At 33.8% G+C, this 22,388-nt stretch overlaps 3 protein-coding genes across 3 annotated transcripts; 2 read left to right on the forward strand and 1 right to left on the reverse strand.

Moving 5' to 3' along the window:
- The first annotated feature begins 2,366 nt into the window (after positions 1-2,366).
- On the forward strand, positions 2,367-5,248 carry LOC140860347 (phospho-2-dehydro-3-deoxyheptonate aldolase 2, chloroplastic-like). Its single transcript, XM_073263322.1, has 5 exons — positions 2,367-2,996; positions 3,538-3,815; positions 3,900-4,176; positions 4,325-4,570; positions 4,682-5,248. Exons 1-5 carry the CDS (start codon positions 2,478-2,480, stop codon positions 4,946-4,948), a joined length of 1,587 nt encoding a protein of 528 aa, XP_073119423.1. The 5' UTR covers positions 2,367-2,477; the 3' UTR covers positions 4,949-5,248.
- Positions 5,249-8,685: 3,437 nt separating this feature from the next.
- Positions 8,686-11,064, forward strand: LOC140861237 (uncharacterized). Its single transcript, XM_073264233.1, has 3 exons — positions 8,686-9,005; positions 9,199-10,195; positions 10,273-11,064. The coding sequence occupies exons 1-3, from the start codon at positions 8,686-8,688 to the stop codon at positions 11,062-11,064; spliced, it is 2,109 nt and encodes a 702-aa protein (XP_073120334.1).
- Positions 11,065-18,861: 7,797 nt separating this feature from the next.
- On the reverse strand, positions 18,862-19,979 carry LOC140865322 (protein EXORDIUM-like 2). The gene has a single exon (XM_073269926.1). It carries the CDS (start codon positions 19,921-19,923, stop codon positions 19,027-19,029), a length of 897 nt encoding a protein of 298 aa, XP_073126027.1. The 5' UTR covers positions 19,924-19,979; the 3' UTR covers positions 18,862-19,026.
- Between the last annotated feature and the right edge of the window lie 2,409 nt (positions 19,980-22,388).

Genomic DNA, 22,388 nt, shown 5'->3' on the forward strand with positions numbered 1-22,388 from the left:
AAATAGTTTTGGACCTTGTTTTGAATGGTTATTTGTGTGATCGAGCCTTGCTGGCTCTGCATGTGTTTAGTACTGGCCAGTGCGGCTATAGGTTTGTAAATTGGAGTTGTGACTCTATTTTCGAGTATATATTGCTGGTTGTGTTGTACAGGTTTTTGGGATGTCCTATTTACGAATAGGTCATGCCGAAATTTCTGTAGGCCCAAACGCAAATTTTTAACTCGTTTTCGTTGTTTACATTAATTAATCCTGGTTGTTTGATCATTAAATATTAAATCAGAACACGGGCCCTTTCAGGAGATGTGCTCGAATTATAATTTTTTAGTGCAGCTCCAGAACCAACAGAGAAAGGATCACACGAGTCCTTTTATTTCATCAAGCTAAGGAGACTTGATATGAATAATCAAAGATTTATCAAGGATCATATGTCTGAATAAATATCATTGGTGTCTACTTTCGGAGAAAATGAAATCTCAACCAAAAGGAAATGGGGTATCTGGTTTTGTCTCATAGAGATGGGCAAGGTCAAGTTTTCGTTCAAATTTTATCAAAATTCTGTGAATGGATCATTCCTGTTAAACACAATGACAAAAAAACGACGACTTTTGCGGAAGAACTCTTCGAAAAGAAGAGAAACCTTTTGTAGAACAACAAGCTACCGAGGAGTAAAGAAACTCGCCAAAATTTTGCAATATGGTTCATATCGGGAGATGGTCAGAAAATATCTGCACAGAATTTCCAAATCAGAAGGAGCCAGAATTTGAAAAAACCTTCAAACCCCAAACTGATCGGAAGGATTTTTCCAAGACAAGCAAAGATGGACAAGGACCACTAAAGACACGCTTTCACAGTGGCCCACTTCAAAAGCAAAAGATGCCCCGACAAAATTAAAGAAGGGATGTGAGGAGAATAAAGCCAAAATAAATTGGCAGACATGTGACTCCTCCACTAGTAAAAGATACCATCAATAATGACATAAATAATTCAAGACAACTGTCATCAATAATGACATAAAAAATTCAAGACAGCTGTAAGATTCCCTGAAGTTTCTCGATGAAACGAGTGGAACTTCAGCTATAAATACATGCATTTAAAGATGTTGAGGATATCGATCATTCCCTTTAATTTTCTTTCAAAATAAAACCATTGTAATATTTATCTTTCTACGTTTGTATTAAGTTTCTGTAATTTCATGTATTTCGAGAACAAGCCTATGATGAGTAGCTAAACTAGTTATTTCCTTCTCTTCAAAGGAGGTTGATTTATGTAATAATATGTTGTCTGAATAAATTTCTGAAGCTCTTCCCTATCATGTTGTTTTCATTTAAAAATTAAGCTTTTACTATATACCTTAAGCTTTGTCAGGAACCATCGGTTGCGATCGCGTGGTTCGGTTGTGAGGAGAGACCTGTAAAATCCGGTGGACATAACCCGGCAACAGTTTGATGAAAGAGGTAATTTGCTTTAATTTACTTAAGAAAATATGATGAGATTAATCTTTTAAATATTAAAATGGAAAATAAAGGGCGTAATAGAAATTATTTAGTTTCAAAGATATATTCGAGACACCTTTTCAATCATAAGAGATATTCAAAAATTGAAAAACAAAAAAAATATAATTGGGACGATGATAAAACTAAAAGGATATATTCACTAATTATCCCACTTAAAACATAATCGATAGTATATTTTTTTTCATGTATAACCAATTTTACAAAAAATAATCGATCTTGAACACGATGTGATGTGTCCCTTTTCGAGAACAACAAATAATAACATTCTTGCTTTTTTGGGTTTTGAAAAGTATAAAAGAAGATTACCAATTTACCATTGTAATATTTAATCCAACTAATATGTGAACTCCAAAGTTTAAGCCATATTCCAATCACCAACTGACAAAAGTGGAAGAAGGACTTGCTACTCGTATTATTATTATTAAATTGAATCTGGCGCCAACACCAATTGACCCCAAATGCCATGAAACGAACCTTCTAATTAATTTTTATCATTTCAACGATAAAAGGAGTCAATTATGGAGATTTTTTTAAAAAATTATTAAAATTTTTTTAATAAAATTTGTTAAAATAATTTTCAGAAATCACTTGCCAACACCAATTGACCCCAAATGTCATGGAGCGGACCTTCTAATTAATTTTTATCATTTTACAGTAAGATAATGATTATGGAGACTCTCTTAACAAATTTGTTAAAAAAAATTTCATAAAATTTGTTAAAAAAATTTTCATAATCATTTATTTTTATCAAAAAATAATTATATAAAAATAAAAAAATAAAAAAACAATCCGACTCATGGTGTTTTTCGTGGTTTTCCCATGTGTATCATACTTATCTATCCCGATATCTAAGTCCAACATTGTGCGCCAATCCATCCTTGTGTTTTCCATATCTGCCTGCCTACCGAATTCTAACTGGAGGCCATAGAGGAGGAGATCACCAAAACTCTGCCGCCAAGACCTATGGCTCTAACAACCTCCGCCGCCGCCTCGCCGAGCCTGGCCAACCCCTTCCTCCACCCCTCCACCACTCTCTCCTCCCCGGGGCCGTCTATTCCCACCAAAACCGACGCAATTTCCCCTCTTTCAATCAAACCCAGATCGAAAACAATATCAGCCGTCAAATCCTCCAACCCACCTCCATCCACCTCCGCCTCCACGTCTCCTGCGCCAGGAAAATGGAGTCTTGACAGCTGGAAATCGAAGGAAGCGTCCCAGCTTCCGGAATACCCTGATAAAACTGCGCTCGAATCAGTCGTCGAGACTCTCGTATCCTTTCCCCCGATTGTCTTTGCTGGTGAGGCGAGGAGCCTGGAGGAGAAGCTGGGGCAGGCTGCTCTTGGGAATGCTTTCCTTTTGCAAGGCGGAGACTGTGCAGAGAGTTTCAAAGAATTCAGCGCAAATAACATCAGAGACACTTTCAGGGTGCTCTTGCAGATGGGTGTGGTTCTCATGTTTGGTGGTCAGATGCCTGTTATCAAGGTCCTTTTTTTGTCCTCTTTTATGCTTGATCTTCTGCTGGATAATTGGTTTTTAACTATTTTGTCTTTAGTTGCTTCGAATTTTGTTTCAGATTAGAATTGTGATTACTTGGTTTTACAATGAATTCCAAGTTTTTGTTAGCAGCCATCTGCTCTTTCTTGTTCTTCGTTTCGATTGAGTTTAATTAATGATTTAAGACAATAATCTTTAGCTTAAATGTTTTTTCAACTTGTGGGTTTAAGTATAAATCTTTCAAGGGGCTGCTCATGCAGAAACTCCACAACTGATGAAAGAAGGGAGAGTGCAATAATTTCTGGTGGAAGAATATGGTCATTTCATGAGCTGATTACTTGAAATAGTTTTCTTCTTTAGTCATTTTGATGTCATAAGATTGATTTTCTCCGGAAAAAGATACGAAACTAGGACTTCAAACTCCTTGGTGATGTGTTTATAAATCTGTTTTGTTATTGCTTATTTGTATTTGCTTTCTGTAATTGAGTTGTGAAAGTAACTGTGAAATGACTAAAGTTCAAACCTTTAGGTGGGAAGAATGGCTGGGCAATTTGCTAAACCACGGTCTGATCCCTTTGAAGAGAAAGATGGTGTGAAGCTGCCGAGCTACCGAGGTGACAATGTGAACGGTGATTCTTTTCATGAAAAATCACGAACTCCTGATCCCGAAAGAATGATTCGAGCCTACACCCAATCTGTGTCTACGTTGAACCTTCTTCGAGCATTTGCTACTGGAGGATATGCGGCCATGCAGAGGGTAGCGCAATGGAACCTTGATTTTACTGAACATAGCGAGCAAGGGGACAGGTATCCCATCAATTATTGTTTACTTTTAATATTTTCTTCTTTCGATTGTATATTTAGTTTTAATGGGGCTGTTATTTTTTAAAGGTACCGTGAACTGGCTCACCGAGTCGATGAGGCCCTCGGCTTCATGGCTGCTTGTGGTCTCACGGCAGATCATCCGGTCATGACCACCACTGAGTTCTGGACATCCCATGAATGCTTACTTTTACCATATGAACAAGCGCTTACTAGGCTAGATTCAACCTCTGGCTTATATTATGATTGCTCCGCTCACATGGTTTGGGTTGGGGAACGAACAAGGCAATTGGACGGTGCTCATGTTGAGTTTCTCAGAGGAGTTTCCAATCCTCTCGGGATTAAGGTTTCTAACTAGCTATTTATATCCGTAAACTGACTTTAATAGTTCTTTTACTTGTCTATTGAAGAAACAATGCATCTCCATGAGATGCAACACGTTATAGTTTTACGGTTTTGCAACTGATGTTACCCTATTTGGGATCATGATTCAGGTAAGTGACAAAATGGATCCAAACGAACTCGTGAAACTGATTGATATTCTGAATCCTCAAAACCGGCCTGGAAGAATAACGGTGATAGTTCGTATGGGGGCTGAAAACTTAAGAGTGAAATTTCCTTATCTCATCAGGGCTGTTCGCCAAGCAGGTCAAATCGTCACTTGGGTGAGTGACCCTATGCATGGAAACACAATCAAAGCTCCTTGTGGACTCAAGACTCGCTCTTTTGATGCTATCCGGGTAAATTTCCACCATTTTGTCCTTCATAAGAAATTTATAATTCTGTATTTGAGTAATTTTTACGTCAAATATGCTTGTTTTGTTAACTGGCGGCACGTTTCTTTCACCAAGGCTGAGGTGAGAGCATTTTTCGACATACATGACCAAGAAGGAAGCTTCCCCGGAGGAGTGCATATGGAGATGACAGGCCAAAACGTTACAGAATGCGTTGGGGGCTCGCGTACAATTACGTATAATGACTTGAGCTCACGGTACCATACACATTGCGACCCAAGGCTTAACGCTTCTCAATCATTGGAACTTGCTTTCATTATAGCCGAGCGGCTTGGGAAGAGACGACTTGGAAAACTACGTAACCTTTCATCTTTCAGACCATAGGGAACTCTTTTCGCTCTTTTCACGAGGCACGAGTATAATATATCTCTAAGAATGATGATTAATTATACGTTCTTTCGCATGTGAGAATAATTCGAGTCCAAGTATTCCTGAAATATAGAAAGAGATTGTGATATATATTCATCGACGAGCCATCGTTTCGTCGCCATGGTTGTGGCAGAAAAACGTGAATTTGTTGATCATGAAGATAAAACATATAATAGTATAATGTACTATATTGTTTGAGTATGTATGTTGAATATTTGAGTCTGCAATCGATCATTTGTTCTTTTGCTGTGAATATTTCTGAGTTTTCAGCCATTTTCGAGTGGCTCTGAAATTGTTTGGTCTTTTGTGTACCACATGGAACCGCGGGGTTGTCTCAAATTTCTTCAGGTGCGGCCTGTTATGTATGGGAATTGAGACTATTTGACTTCAAATTCATAAGACTCGAAATAAAAATAAATGATTTGGAATCCTCAATTTATTATTTTGTTTCAGTTTCAAATCCATCACTCAATTTTAACATTTGAAGTACATCCGATTGATTTAAAAGTCCTACTACAGATCCAAGTCCCCTGATCCTAACACAACCTTTGATTAGGTCGGATTTTTTTGTTGTTGATGTAAAATGTTATATGTGCGTACACGTTTTTTTAAAATAAAAACCTAGTGAAGTGATCTTTTTATTTATGTTGTTTGACAATTTAACTCGAGTTTTTAATACAAAACTTACTCAATGTGATTTATTTAATTAATAAGAACCTATATTCTCCGATTGCTCGGTTGAGAGGGTCGCGGGACAACTATTGCTTTGACTTGACAGCGGCTTTGAGTAATTTATTTAATTAATATGGTTCTTAAGTTGGCACATTAACCCAAAAATTTATCCCGTGCACATCGATAAATATCGGTGATGAGTTCTCATCTCATGAATAAAGAGAATCTGAATTTTAGGATTCAAAAGAGGACAAATTTTAAGCGTTAAATTTTTTCGAAACACTAAAAACCAAAATCATAGTTTTTTATTTTTATTTTTATTTTTTGAAAATAAAATCATGGTTTTGTTATATGTACTAAATACATAACAATAAAAGAAAAATAAATAAATAAATAAATAATAATTGCCCCTTGAATCTGCCATCTTCCCCTTTGTACCAATGATGAATGGTGACATATATCGATAATATTAAATTTATTTGTTAGCGGTCAATATCCTTACCGACTATGAATACTCTATTATTCATACGTTTTTGGATTCAATAGCCTAATTGCATCGTAACCACAGGTTTCATGCATTTCTTATTTAATTAAGTAATTGTTTCCAAATCTATATTTTACAGTAGATTATGTAGAAGTTCTTGTAACATGTTTGTTAGTTCAAGAACAAAATATGGTTTGAATAAATCATTCGTTAGTCCTAACCAATCAAGTCACTTTATCCCTTGTGCCCAAAAAATATCCACGAGCTATATTCAGATTCGATTTCTGGTACTAGACATTGTTTCGTTTGTCACAGGAAATGAAATTATAAATAATATATATTAGCAAATACGCAAATGCGATGTGTGTTATTTGTAATTTACAAATATCAAAACATAAATTAATGTAATTTATATGAGTTATTTTCAATTGGTAGTGAAATCAAGAAGACATACATTGAAAACATTATTTTAGGTTAGTGAATGTTCAAACTTACAAGATTATATTCAAATATTACTTGTGAAATATCGTGACAATACACCATCATAATTTATAATATTTCTTGTCATTCATAGCAACGAGATTATAAGAAATTCCAACTCAAATATTGGAGCTGGAAAACCTTGACCAGCCGCCTGAGAAATTTGGACAACAGTTCACCATTTCTGAAAATTTAAAATCCCAACACTTCCAAAACATTTATCATTATAATTATTTTATAAACTTATGGAGTGGGAATTGCCAAAGTGGGGCAAGTTGATGATTACACCGAATAAGACTTCATTTAACAAACAAAAGAATTTCGAATATTATTTATTTTTTTTATTTTTTTATTTTTAAATAAAAGATGGACAAATGATTGAAAACCGTTTTCAATTCCATCCACTTAGAAAACATTATCATAAAATCAAAGTACTCATGACTTCTTCCTTCCAAAGCATTCGGTCATAACTTTTATGGGTAACTAATTAATATGTATAATTCAAGTTGTGTTAAAGATATTTCAACTTTGAATTTATTTTATATCGAGTTAAACAATTTTAATAATAATTAATTATAAATTATTTCATTTCAAATGATTCATTAAAAACAAATTGAATCCATTACATAATGTTTGAGCACGTCATAATAACCATTTGCGTATGTCAATCTTACACCAAAATTTATTTTCAGTTTTATTCATTCATAATATTTGTTTCGCAACTTTGATTATGTGAGCTTATTAATAATTTTCACATCTTTTTTTCATTTTTCAAAACTATCTTCGCCAATTTTTTACCTATTTTATCTCACAACCCCCCTATTTTTTAATTATTATTTGATAAGTTATTTTTAAAAGTATTTATTTTTTGAAATAATTGTATTGTGTGAATCCTTGTAAATCACATGTTTGGATGATTATTAGTGTGTGTTGCTCCGTTTGGTACCGTTATTAATAATCTATGTATAAAATTATCCTATCTAATCACACGTTTTTCTCATCATATTATTTATCCATCTATTAATTATAATTTTACATCAATCAAATAATTAATTATTTATCTTACATCAATCAAATCATTGAATTGAAATTATTATATTTCCCCTTATAAATAATATTATTTATATTTTTTATTATTATTAAAAGAATAATATGTTAATTTATAATTTTTATATAAAATTTAATAAATCAAATCAAATAAACTATAATATATTAATCAAATCAAATCAAATATCCACTATCTTTTTTTATTTATTTTTTATTACATTATATTACTTATCTATATATTATTTATTTATTTATCATCCGTACCAATTTATCTCATGGGGAATCCATCAATAAATCCCCAAGGACAGTATTGAATTGTGATCCAGTCCCCTTGTCAGTGTTTAAAAGTAAGAGGTCCCCACTGACAAATAAAAATAGTCTTAGCTCCCTAATATAACGAAAAGTCCTAAATGTCCTTATGTTTGAATACACATAGCTCACTTTCTCTTTTATCGATGACTTGATTTTTTTCTCAGATTTACTTTCTCCCTACACAGGGCATGTAAGCCGTGACTGAAGATGGGAATTCCAAAATTTTCGAAAGCTTGAATAATTGTAGCTTCCACTCTTGGGCCGAAATTCTGTGATCCACATTTTGAAAGTTTGAATTGTAAAACACTAAGTGTGTTCGTTTGATTTTGTCTACGTTTTTTGGAGCAATTTCTTGAAAGTTTGAATTGTAAAACAGTAAGTGTGTTCGTAAATTTTTGCCCTAGAACTGTGGTGCAATTATTTTCTTATCGTGGCTATAGATTATAATCCAGTTTTAATTTTTTTATGAACTCATGTTCTTCAATTCGCTCCTAAATTGACGTTAATATATGATAAAAATTTTGAAGAAGAAAAATTCATTCGTTTTTTATGATATCTTATTAGTTAAAAAATTTCCCGTAAAAAAATTCTAATGTATATTAATTTGTTATTTATTTGGCTTCACAACGATGAAATTATGCTTGAGACACCTTATTCACATCAGTGTAATTTTTGTTGATTTATTTTTATTACAGCAATGAATTTAGGGGTTGGAAGTTCAAATACTGGTTTTATTGGTAGTTGTCACTACAATGGTGAACTCTATATGATTTCAATCAGCAATCCAACTAATCTGATGGAGCTTTTCTTCACTCTGTCGAGAAAATGTGTGGATATGAGGTCTGATCTAATTTCCCTGCAATACCAAGCTCCTCATGAGAAAATTTTTGTTACACTGAAAGAGGACGATGACGTGTTTACTATGCTTAATCTCCACACATGTTTGAAGCTAACAATCATTGATATGAGGGCGGTGAGGAGAAATGATCCATCTATGGGCAATAGACATCTTCAAAGGTAAATTGATCTTAAAAATATGGTACTTTTTATCTCAAGTAAATGTTCTACAAATTTATTTATAGTACTACATTTTATTTGAATTAGGAATAAATTTTTTGAATATGATAATACATTGTAATAAGTTAGTACAACATATTATATGAGTCTCCGAGAAGATATGGTTGTAATGTGATTGTTTTAAATTGAGAAGGATTGACATTATTGAAGAGAACACTGGTTCGACGAGTGAGCCACAGATGACAATGCTTACTCTTAGAAATTCTTTGGATTCGTGGAGTCATTGCATACGTGGTGAGGGTCAGACATTCAAAGATGCGGCAGAGTTTAGGATTTATCTTAAGAGTTTTGCTATCGCAAGTAGAAGATCTTTTTTGTACAAGAAAAATGATAGTGAGAAGGTGATTGTAGTTTGTAGTGATGGTAATTGTAACTGGAGGATATATGCATCAAAACATAAATCTGATAATATATTTGGCATCCGTAAATGCAATCTTAAACATAGCTGTGGCGAGGACCATCTGCGCAGTCGTGGGCATCCTAGGGCTGATTCATCTTGGGTTGCAAATGTGGTAAAGGATAAGTTACGAGCTGAACCGTTGTACCGTCCATGTGAAATGATAAAGAACATTCATCGAGAATATGGTGTTGAATTAGAGTATCATAGAGCTTGGATGGGGAAAGAATTAGCTATGCATGATATACATGGCACTGATAAAGGGGTGTATGGAAGATTACACTGGTATTGTAATGCTGTGAAAGATACTAATCCGGGGAGCTTTGCAGAATATGAGATAGATGAAGAAAGTCGGAAGTTCCAAAGGCTGTTTATTTGCTTGAATGCGTGTGTTGTTGGTTTTATTAATGGGTGCAGGCCATTAATTTTTGTGGATGGAACTCACATAAAAAACAAGCATCAAGGATGCATATTGGCAGCGGTTACAAAAGATGGCAACGATGACTTATTCACGCTGGCTTATGCTGTTGTTGACGCAGAGAATGATAGGAACTGGATGTGGTTTTGTCTTAAGTTGAGACAAGTACTCTTGTACAATAACGTGATGATTTTCAATGATTACACATTTTTCTCGAATCGGCATCCTGGGATAATTAAGGCAATTGAAAGTGTATTTCCCAATAGCCATCATGCCTACTGTCTCAGACATTTGGTTGATAATTTTGTAAAACAGGTATGCCTACTGTCTCAGACCTTTTTTAATCCAAAATATTTTTATTTGTTGTAAATTTTGTTTATATTTGATTTCAGGTTATGCGTAGATATCCTATGCACAACAAAAAACATTGGAGTTCCATTTTCAAAAAAGCTGCGTATGCCTATTCCAGACAGGATTACAGTGAGCACATTAATAGCATCATTGAATCAATGCCAAATGCAAGAGATTTCATTATTAACTCACAGCCACAATGTTGGGCCAATTCTTTATTTCCTGGTAATCGATGGGGAGTGATCAACAATAATATAGCAGAATGCTGGAATAGCTGGGTGAAGGCTGCAAGGTTTCTCCCTATTGTCCCTATGGTTGATCATATTCGCAAACAAATAATGAAAATGATGCATCAACGTCGTGAGGCATCATCGGAATTGAACAAAGAACTTACTCCAAAGAAGGAGAAAATATTAGTTTCTACCTGCATTAGTTCTAGAAGCTTGAGAGTTGATAGATCCAGCAATGCGAGTTTTGAGGTTGTTGAGGGTGACAAGACATATGCTGTTGATTTGAGACATCATACGTGCTCGTGTCGTGCTTGGCAAGTACTTAAACTTCCTTGCAAGCATGCTTGTGCAGCGATTGAGTCTAAATCATTATCCTTTTATGACTTTTGTGATAAGTGTTATACTACGAGAATGTATCGTGAGACATACAGAGCGACCATAAATCCGATACCCACGTTTGACATGTATGAATCTCAACTGGATGAAGATAATGTGATATATGCACCAGATTCTCGAAGTCAACCCGGACGTAGAAGGACAAAAAGATTTCCACAGCCAAAACAGCAACAAGCAACTGATATGTCTGATAATAATTTATTTTGAGCATCGGATTGGTGAGGTCGATTTTCATGTTTCGGTTCATCACAGGGATAAGCAAAAGAAGCGGAGGATTGCTCATATATCATTGACTCGCGATTAATATCGGTTTGACTACCACCGTGGAATTGTGACTGTGTTTTGTGTGGATTTCCGTCATATTCATCGCCCCAAACAAAACGATTTGGGTGTTGCAGATCTGCGGGGCATATGTAGTATGTCGCTCCTGGTCTTGTTGACCGTAGACCTGCTTTTCGACGAGTCATCTTTCCTCCACCGCATTGGCATTCCGGTGGCTCCTTTACCTCCATTGCAGATCTGCAACAATACGAAAAAAAGAAAAATAGGGTAGAAGAGAAAAATATTCCAGATCTGAAAACAAAAACAGCTAAGTGATAAATAAAAACCACAGATCTATCCAATTTCATGGTATTCACTTACTTTTATGGCCTTGTGGTCACAAGGAAGAAGATGGGTAATATTGATAGTGATGAACGCTTTCCCTTATGTAAACGAAAATGAAGATGATGTTTCCCCTGTATTTAATACGGATAGCCATTTAAAGTGAGTGGGTCCTTCTCGCTTTTTATTATAATTTTAATTTAATGAAAATAAAAATGGGCATAGTACTCAATTACATACTATGAATACTCATTTTAGGCAAATTAACAACGACAATCTATTTCACGTCTTTAAAGACGATTTGTGTCTTAAAAGTGTTCAAGTCTCTTGTGTGATATAGACTAGTTCCAAGCATACGTATTTGAGATTATGGGTGTAACAAACCTTTAAACTCCATATTTCTTTGTAACCTCATTGAATTCGAGCATTGTGATTGTAACATATGTTCTCTACTCATCGTTTGTCCCTTGTTTTATTTCTAATATGATATTTTACTTTTAATTTCATTATCTTTAACATCAAATAACATAAAATGAAGTAGTTGAACTAAAGTTCACCTTCTTTGTGTTAAATCTTCATTCACATTACGAAGACACTCAATTTTCAATTAAATAAGACATTATGGTTGATATGATGTTGGTACTCCATTACGTTTAAATCAGTATTGATTTACATATAATAAACTTCGATTACAAACATAAAATACTTGATTCATAGTAGGTTTGCCTTTGTCATGTTTAATCACAATGATCTTGAAAATAAATTAGTAAGTTACTATGAAAAAAACATATTTGAACATCATATTATGTTTGTGTATTGTCAACTCTATTGAGATTATAAAGTTAAGGAAATTGAAGTTCTATTGTTAGATTTTATTCTTCACATGATATTTTTCGTACAACTTTAATGATCTTGACAATCAATTATCCTAAGAACACTTAATTCAAATTTATTATATTTTATGTGTTTAGGACTTGATTCGTATTCTAATATCTTTATTTTGTTTTTAATTGATCTCTCATGGTGGATGGTATATCGCCAAATCATATCATCAAATTTCATGTTATAAAACTCTATTATGTCCATATCATGATTGATTTATTATATTAAGTGTTGGATTTATACAAATCCATATTCTGTGGGCCTAACATAGTTTTCCACATAGTACTTGATTTATTTCGAGTACTACTTTATATTGAAGGTTTAATATTGGATTGCAAGATGAATATGCTTCATTAATGGATCAAAATACTGGCATATATTAACACTTATCACTCACAGTTAATGGGTCTAACTTTATTTTTTCCACATAGTAATGGCTTCATTTGGAATAATACAATATATTGAATTGTTAATATTGGAATTCAATGTACATGATACAATAAGATTTAAAACTTGTGGATCAAAATGTTTGCATACATCATATTCCACTACTGCAAAATATATCATGCATCAAAATCAGAATAACCCAAAATATGTCACATCCTATAACTCAATCAACTTTGTTCGGACATGATCTACCACCACTTACATTCATAATTTCAAAGCAATCTATAAAATGTCACCACATATGACCGATCTTCATTGTAGTAACATCATTTCAATGATTTTAACATTCCCCTTTCATCGGACAATATCTTCGCAGCAATGTGGGCTCTATACGCATCAATGGAGCATGTCTCCTGGTAATTCCAAAATGCACTGTCATCTTTCACATAACACTCACCCCCACAGACATATGAATATACCACAATTTTGATCGATTCCCTGCTCACGGCTAATCTTAAATATCACATCACCACTTCCGACATCGCAACCCACCATATTTAAAAGATATCCAGCCACAAACTTTGCCTATAAAAATAATTAAATTGAATTTCAACAAAATATTTGAAAATACCAAATGAAAATATTCAAAATTATATTTAAATGCCAACTTACAAATATTTTTGCAGCACCCTTGCGAAATGAGCTGGGCATGGAGTCTTTCACCCAAAATATATTCTGACCCGGACATAAAGTCAACAAGAACCAGTGATTCTTGAAGACTATAGGGAAAAGTATATATTTACAACATGTCACGACCTCTTTGTTCAATTCAGAAAGCTTCGTTATTGTACTCTTACGCAACGTAACATAAATTCACCGAATTCAAATTCCCCAACCCTTTTTTTCTTCAACTGCTCAAGATGGCTTATCACATCAACCTATTAAAATCATTCATGAATAATAATATTATTATCAACAGAGTAGTTGAAGAAAATATATCAAATCTTTCTAATATTATATACCTGCACCAACGGAGACATACAATAGATTTTGTGACTATTTGCACATTCAGTGGTGGTCAATATATTGAAATACGCGTGTATTACATCTTGTCTTATGGACTCTCCAAATAACAGTTTCATCAAGTCCGTTGCATCCATTACAACATCCTTATCTTGTCAAACTACACCACTACAATTACACGCATATAAGTTAAAGAACAATTAAACTGTAAAAATAACCATAGAAAGTTATTGAACAATAAAAAATTTACCCCAATCTATCTCCAAAAAGATACGTATCTATGATATCCTTACAATCCTCCGAGATCTCAGTACAGCCACAATAATCAACTCTGCCACGATAAACCTTAATCGAATCCTCTAATGCACTTTCGGCAATGCCTAAAACAATTGAACTTATATTGTCCTGCAACAAAAAATGTATCACAATTTAAAACTTAATGTAATAGTTAAAAATTATAATGTCATTATAAATTTACCACATTCACAAATTGATCGACTTCAATGATATCAGAATTCAATGCATTTTTCTTCTGCCGCTTCATAGTGCTACTAGGAGGTGTCATTAACATTGAATCTGTTCTCTTTCGCATTTCATCACATCTGGTCATAACTCTTTTCGCAACAGGTGAACAAGGAATTCCACTCGATGAATCGCTATCATCTTCTTCACTGTCATTTCTCACTTTGTCCACATCTGAAACCTCAAATTTCGCAGCATCAGCATGCAAATTTATGTACTCGAAGTAATATTCCTTCTCAAATTTTCCATTAACATCCACATTCTCATCTCCGATATTTAAATTTTTATCCTCACACACATTCATACCACCATCGTCAGATTTTTTATTCAATTCAACCTTGTCACCTCTATTATCATCATTTTCATAAATTTCCACATTCTCATTTTCAACCTTGCTGCTATTTCCATGTTTCTTTTTCAAACATTCCAACTCATTCTCTAATCTTCTTATATGCAACATCACTTCAGCATCATTATTACACGTTCTAACCTGACAAAAAATATTTCAATTTAATAAAATTTATGGTTGCTCAACATTTTATAACTTAGATATTTATTAGATTTTTTTAAGTACCGGATCAACACAATCCATGGTATCAAGAACAAGTTTCTTCTCCTGAGAAAATGGTTTTATCCACACAATCTTATCACAAATAGAATCTTTGTCAGTTTCAATTTAAATTATATATAAGATAAAAATAAAAAATTTATTTTAACGAGTAAGAACCTTCCTAGAAGTTATCGATTGCAGGAACAATTCAGCTGCTTTCGATTGCAAAGGGATCTTGCTATCTTCCCATTTGAACATCCTTGGAAAACAATGTATGCAACGGGCTTTGCCAAGCATAGGCACATGTTCATAAACCCAAGCCTACAAAATTCAAAACATTATTGTATATTAACAAAAATAACCATTAGTTAAAATTAAATATGTCTTACCATCAAACCAACAAGACATCCATCGACATATTTTTTGTTGGCCTTATTCATCTTCTTCGAGAAACCCAAATGATCTAAAATATCTTCCAACAAGAATCTATATGCAGCATCACCCCAAGAATATTCGAAAAATGTATCCAGATCATCCAAATAAGACCAAATATATTGTGGTGTACATAAGTTACTCATTGGAAACACCACACAATTAAACACAAACAAAATAAAAAACCTGACAAAGTCATCTACATCTTGATCAGACTCCTTATCAGCTAAATCAATAAGTTTTGTGGATATAGCATCTCTGTCGGCAATTGATCGTTTTCCTTGAAAATAACGATCCAAGAAATCTGATCCCAAATTCATATCCATGTCCACAGGTTGCCCTACTTGAGGCAAGCCTAAAACAATTGAGAACTCGGCAGCAGTGAAGGGCATATTCATATCGGGTCCAAAACAGAATGACACATTTTCTGCATCAAATCTTTGTATGATGTAATCAACTCGTGTATTGAATATTGCCAACTTTGGCATCTCCAACCATTCCACAAGCGGTGTTTTTGAAATTCTTTGACACTGTCTATTACCTAACTTAGGCAACAGAATTTTCATCACATCTCTAAAAATAGTTGTAGAACATCGTGAAAATGATATTTTACAACTATTTTGACGTCCCTTAATTCCATCATCAATCTTTTCCTTTTTCCGTGGCATTTCTGAATTGTAAATGTAACATATCATACATTAATCTATGATTTACAAAATAACATAAATAAAAAGGAATCACAATACGAAACTGGAGCATTTTAACTTTTTAAAGTCATAACTGTAATTCATGCTCACTCATGAACAAATGTAATTAAATATATTATACTCATACTCAAAATCATGTTCAATCGAATATACTAACCAACTGAAACCTTTCTTATAATCCAACGATACGTGAGCAATCAGAAAAAATAATTATGATTGAATCACTATATCACAAAATTTGAGCTCCACCTTGACACAATTAAGTATTCACCAAATGGTCAATGCTTCGTTGTTAACCATGAAACATGAAGAGAAAAAAAACTTCACAAAAAGCTAGCTATAGTTTATGGGCTCGCTAGGTTCCAATTCCGAAACCCTAGAATTTGGGCATTCGTTCGAGAAAAAAATTATATCATCCAAAAAATGAAACAAAAATGAAACATAACACTAATAAACACAATGTATCACAAAAATTACCAGAAATTACACAATGCCTTGGAATTTCAATATTCCGAAACCCTAAAATTTGGGCATTCGTTCGAAAAAAATTATATCATCCAAAAAATAAAACATTACACACTAATAAACACAATATATCACAAAAATTACCAAAATTACACAATGCCTTGGAATTTCAATACACTAGAATTCGGGCATTTGTTCGAAAAAAATTAAATCATCTAAAACTTAAACAAAAATGAAACACTATACACTAATAAACACAGTGTATCACAAAAATTATCGAAAACAGATGCCTTGGAATTTCAATATCCAAATCACCAAAAGAAGAGAAAATAGGTTTTGTTACATCTTGATAATATTGGATAATGATTATCTTACTAACCTTCGTTGCGCTAGCTACAAGAGCGATGATGCTACACTTCTAGGGCCTGAATTCTTTTCTTCTCCGTTGAAAAGATGCTCAGAAAATTCGAGCTAAGAAAGATGATTCTACTGAGTGATATTGCCGCTGAAACTTTAAAAGGGAGGAATAAATGTTGCGGTATTCTTGTGGATTTAAATAATTTTCAAGGGCAATACGGTATTATCTCATCAAAAGGGAGTTAAAACAAAGAATTAAAATTTATTGGGGACTGATTCCGATAGAAGTCTGACACAGGGACTGTCCTCAAATTAAAAAGTAGGTATGGGGATTTATTCTCAATTTCCCGTTATCTCATCACATTATTATCTATGTATTAAACTCCCCAATTGAGATAAGGGTGAAATCCCACCAAAGGCTGCCATTATTGTCCCCTTCCCTCAAACAAACGGTAAATAAATATGGCGAAAAAGTTAGAAATATTTTTGCACGAAAATCCAAGCACAATCACAAGCCTGCAAATTTCACAGTTTCTTCTACGTTTCCTTGTCCCCATCTATCCATCATTCATCCATTTGTTCATGCACTCAAACAACCCAACCTAAAATTAAATTGACACGAATTCATGAGCTTTTATGTATATATAATATAATATAATATAATATAATATATATGTGCATTTATTATCTATGCGTAACATCAATTAAAAATGATTTTTTAAGGGAAAAAAAATTGCCACGGTCATTATTATTTCAACGGTATTTCGCTTGATCTGATCCATTGAACTTGTCTGAATTTTAAAAATATTTTGTTAAATCGTCACCAAAAAGTTATTTGTTTCTTCTCTAAGAACTTAAAGTTACTATTTTAGTTAAAAAAAAAAAAAGAAATTGGAAATAAATATTATCTCGACGCAGTTGCAATTGATAATATAACACAATGTTCATAAAAACTTCAAAATAATAAACCACCTTGGAAAAATAATAATAATAACAGGAAACAAAAGCAATCCAGCAGAACCACCTCAAAGTTTCACAGTTAATGTAAATGAGCCGAACAGTTCGCGAGCTGTTCGGGTCTCGGATCGTTAAAAGCTCGTTCGAGCTTGTTTAATGAGGCTCGTTAAGGCAAACGAACCAAGCTCGAGCTTTATAATATTCAGCTCGTTAGCTCGTGAACATGCTCGTTAACAGACTCGTTAGCTCGTGAACAAGCTCGTTAACAAGCTCGTAAGTCATCTCTTAAACGAAAAAATAATAGTATTGATATTTAATTTATAAATTTACACTTTACTTAAGAAAAATATTGAAAAATCTATAAAAATTAATTTATTAGAATAAAATTACAAATTTTAATAATAATATTATTTTTTTCAAATATATAATTTAGTTTTTAATTAATTTAATGAATATTTAAATTTATAGTTTAAATATATTAAGCTCGTTTAAGCTCGATAAAAGCTCGAATAAGCTCGTGAGCCATGAATATATTCGTTAAATAAGCTCGGGCTCGGCTCGGCTCGATTATAAATGAACCGAGCTTGAACATTCAAAAGCTTGACTCGCCTCGACTCGTTTACATCCCTATTCACAGTTAGTTCAGCCCAAATCCAAATACAAGACTCTTGATTGAATATTAGAAAACACATCGTTTTTTCATGTAATGTATTGACACGCTTGAAAAACAACTCGCATGATGATCGCTTCAAGTAAAGTCAAAAGTTATTCTATGTTAAATCTGAAATGACACTTTCGATGTATTTGTACGATAGTCTATTCAAAAACTTACATATAGAACAAACGAATATTTCATAGAAATTAAAATTACATCAAACGATTTTCTCGTGATATAGCATAAAATCACTCGTACAATCGAATAAATCAACAATCACAAACATCTTCAAGTTTGCAATTACATATTTCCCACCTCCGATATGGGGCTACAGAAACAGTAATACTGTAATAGTTTTCAATTTGCAAGTACTTTTTTAATTTCTCGAACAGTTGAACCGAAACTTAATTCCAATCACTATACAAAATTAAAACTTAAATTTAATAATATAATAAGAACACAAATAATATTTTTTTAATTTTTTTAATCATAAAAGAAACTTTACACATCATACAAAACGACAAATTGATAATCATGCGTCCGTATATTTACACAAGTACACCCGCCCGCACCCGATCTCTCGTCCACGTCACCCAATTACTTTTATTTCCTTACGCTAAAACACTGAATCACACAAGAGTGGAGCACTGGGACGTTTGCGGGTCCCACATCGCCGGAAGAAGGTACCTCCTCCCGTTAAACCCATGCGCATTATAGCTCGCGCCGGTCGTCTTCTCCGTCAGAACGTTACCGGCGTAACCCGGATACGCACCCGACCCGAACACCCCCGTGCAAGCTGTCACTGCCTCCAACGGAGCGGTCGCCGGACCCTGGAAGTACCCGTTGTTAAACGGGTTCGTCACCGTCCCCGCCAGAACCGTTGCCAAGTTTATCACCATTCCGTCCACCCCGACGTCGCCGTTCGGAGAGACCAGCGGCGGCGTCTGCGGGCCGTAAACCGGCTGGTGAAACGGCCACGCGCAGTAACCGGGGCACTGCTTCTCCGCGTTTCCCACCCACGCGTAGGCGAACCGGGTCGGCCCGCGAGTCGACCCGTGGGAACCGCATCTGTTCATGCAGAACCCATCGACGGCGACGTCCTCCGCCGTCAAGACGACGTTAACCGCCCCGTTCAGGTGTCCACCCTTGGCAGCTAAGTAGATTATGTGAGAGTTTTTCAGAGATTTCCCTAAAGAAGAGCTCTCGTCGAACAACTGTTTGCCCAGAACAAGATTAGACGGCCCGCCGCCGCTGTACTTCTCCGTCGTCTTCCACCAGGAGGAAACGGCGGGCTGGAGCTGGGATTTACCGGAGTTCAAAGACTGGAGGAAATCGACAACTATGGAGCGTTGGGTGGGTGTGAACTTCCCGTACCAGATCAAGTTCACCGTAACAGCTCCTTTCAGCAGAGCGCCCCTGTGGTATTTCAACACAAGAGAAGGTTGCTGCACCAACGCCGCCATTAAAGAAGAGGTGAAAAGCAAGAAAATGAACAAGATTTTTGAAACAGGAATGGAAGAAGCCATTGATTGTACAGTGGTAGATAAATTCAAAAGGGGAGCTGCGAATGGGGATGTGAAGACAGAAAAAAGCAGTGGTATTTATATGGGGGAGAGCTAGGGGAGGGGTACAGCTGTAGGGGATGGCCACGTGGATAGATGTGATTGGATGAGTTCGAGTTTGCCAGGCTGGAGAGCTGACGGTGACGTGGAATTATTACAATGCATGCGTGTGCCTGTGATTGTTACAATGAATACACCCTCTTTCGGCAAAATCTGATTTGATTTTGTAGATCGTACAATACATTTCGTGGCCAAAGAGTCCTTTTTTTTTTTTTGCTTCTTTTTTTGTGCATCGTTATGACTTATGATGGGGAATTAGAATTATTTTTTACGCGGTCCATACACATGATATATGATACATACGTTATTTTTTAAATTATAAAGTTTTTAAAAATATATTAATGAAAAAATCTCTACATTAAGATAATTTTGTAATTTACAAAGCAATTATTTTGAATATAATAATAAAAATATTTTCTATGCTAATAAAAATATTTTCTGGTTGATATTTTGTAATTTCAAATATAACGATGTATAATTATGCGTGTAATTATAGATGTACATATATTTGAGCAACACAATACATTTCAAGTCGTTGCTTTTAATGCAATAATTTATAAATCATGTTGGTTAAGTGAATTTGAGAGACTTGTCCTAGTTTTAGACACTGTATTTAAATGTATGATTTAAGGAAAATTCGAACCTACCCCATGGGATAGATGGAAGAATTATATTGGTTCAAATCATGTGAGTCCCACATGACTCCATTATTAAGAGTCACCTACCCCATAGGGTAATACTCATGGAATAGCATCGAACTTACCATGATTTAAAGATAATAATTTCATTGCAGAATATACTAAAAATATACTTTAAATTAAATATTTAGTGGTCAAAAAGTGGCAACTTTAATTATGTTTCTTGTATATATATATGTATATATTAAAAATGGAAGTATTACTCTTAGCCAAATTGTAATGATACAGATAAAATAATAGGACCACTCTTGTTCATATAATAATAATAATAATAATAATAAATAAATAAATAAATAAATAAATAAATAAATAAATAAAGAGGATCAGCCTACGTAGGTACATCGATAATCGCTCGATATCTCTTGTTTGAGTAGGTATATAATATGATTATATCGGCTCAAAGCGAAACTATATATATGAAAGAGTATGGGTCCACACCTAGCCTAAGCTCTTAGCAATCATGCATCTTCTCTTGTTTGAGTAGGTATATGATATGATTATATCGGCTCAAAGCGAAACTATATATATGAAAGAGTATGGGTCCACACCTAGCCTAAGCTCTTAGCAATCATGCATCTTCCTTCAATGCGGTTAAGTCGATGTCACTACCAGTTTTTCGTGGATAGCGTGACGAATTTTAATTGGTTAAAATCAGTGAACTCCATATGAAACTCACTAATTTTAACCAATTATGGAGTTACACGTCGCTCACAGGATAATACCCTGTGAGTGGCATGAACAAAACCCTTAAAGGTGCATGCATGCCTCCAACTTAATTAAGGAAGTGTGTGAGAGTTTATTATTTATCTGAATTGATTTTTTTTTTTAGATGTTATAAAAGAACTGGGGGCCGGAAAGCAAATGTAACGAGTGTTTGGAGTAAAAGTTGAGGAAAAAATTGGTTCCAAACATAATTTTTAATAAAATAATGATGTATTGATATAATTATTATTACATTTCCAATATCAGTCGGTCTAAAAAGTAATTTATATTGTTACAATAAGAATACTTGAAAATTTATATTAGATTAATAAGAAAAATTTTAGAAAGTAAATGACTCTGTTCAAAACTTCTAAAAACTCATAGACAAACAAAACTTATAATTTGAAAAAAAATCTCCAAAAAATATTTATAAAAAGGCGTAAATCTGAGTAAAAAATATTGTAAAAATAATTGAAAATATTTATAAAATATGATAATTTTTTTAAAGATATATGAATGTAAACTATAATTTTATAACATTAAAAAGAACCGAACCTAAAAAAAAATCATCATAAGCTTCTCGATTTTGATTAAAAATTATAGAAGTCGAAGCAAAACAACTATTCACAGATAAGGTTGGGTTACCGAACCAAAATACCGATTTTTCGGGATACCATACCGAAATTTTTTTGATTTTTAGATATTTTTTTGGTATATCGAATTTTTTTCCAGTATCTATACGATATCAATATGGATTTTTTCCATACCAAAATTTCAAAATTTCAATATCAATATTTATATAAATTTTTTTCATACCAATATTTTAGATACGATATACCGAAAATCCACCCCTATTCACAGATACTCCAAAGCACTTTCACCATGTTAGATTAATTTAGAAAATGATTTCTCGAAGCTTTACAAATATTTCCTAAATCTAATTCATCAATGTGTTGTCATTTGTAATTA

Source organism: Henckelia pumila, chromosome 4, assembly GCF_033568475.1.
Source record: "Henckelia pumila isolate YLH828 chromosome 4, ASM3356847v2, whole genome shotgun sequence".
NCBI classification, from domain to species: domain Eukaryota; kingdom Viridiplantae; phylum Streptophyta; class Magnoliopsida; order Lamiales; family Gesneriaceae; genus Henckelia; species Henckelia pumila.

Coding starts and splice junctions, on each gene's coding strand:
- LOC140860347 (XM_073263322.1), top strand. CDS start 2,478: ATGGCTCTAACAACCTCCGCCGCCGCCTCGCCGAGCCTGGCCAACCCC. Junction 2,997..3,537: donor GTCAGATGCCTGTTATCAAG/GTCCTTTTTTTG, acceptor TCAAACCTTTAG/GTGGGAAGAATGGCTGGGCA. Junction 3,816..3,899: donor CATAGCGAGCAAGGGGACAG/GTATCCCATCAA, acceptor TATTTTTTAAAG/GTACCGTGAACTGGCTCACC.
- LOC140865322 (XM_073269926.1), bottom strand. CDS start 19,923: ATGGCTTCTTCCATTCCTGTTTCAAAAATCTTGTTCATTTTCTTGCTT.
- LOC140861237 (XM_073264233.1), top strand. CDS start 8,686: ATGAATTTAGGGGTTGGAAGTTCAAATACTGGTTTTATTGGTAGTTGT. Junction 9,006..9,198: donor GGCAATAGACATCTTCAAAG/GTAAATTGATCT, acceptor TAAATTGAGAAG/GATTGACATTATTGAAGAGA. Junction 10,196..10,272: donor TTGATAATTTTGTAAAACAG/GTATGCCTACTG, acceptor ATTTGATTTCAG/GTTATGCGTAGATATCCTAT.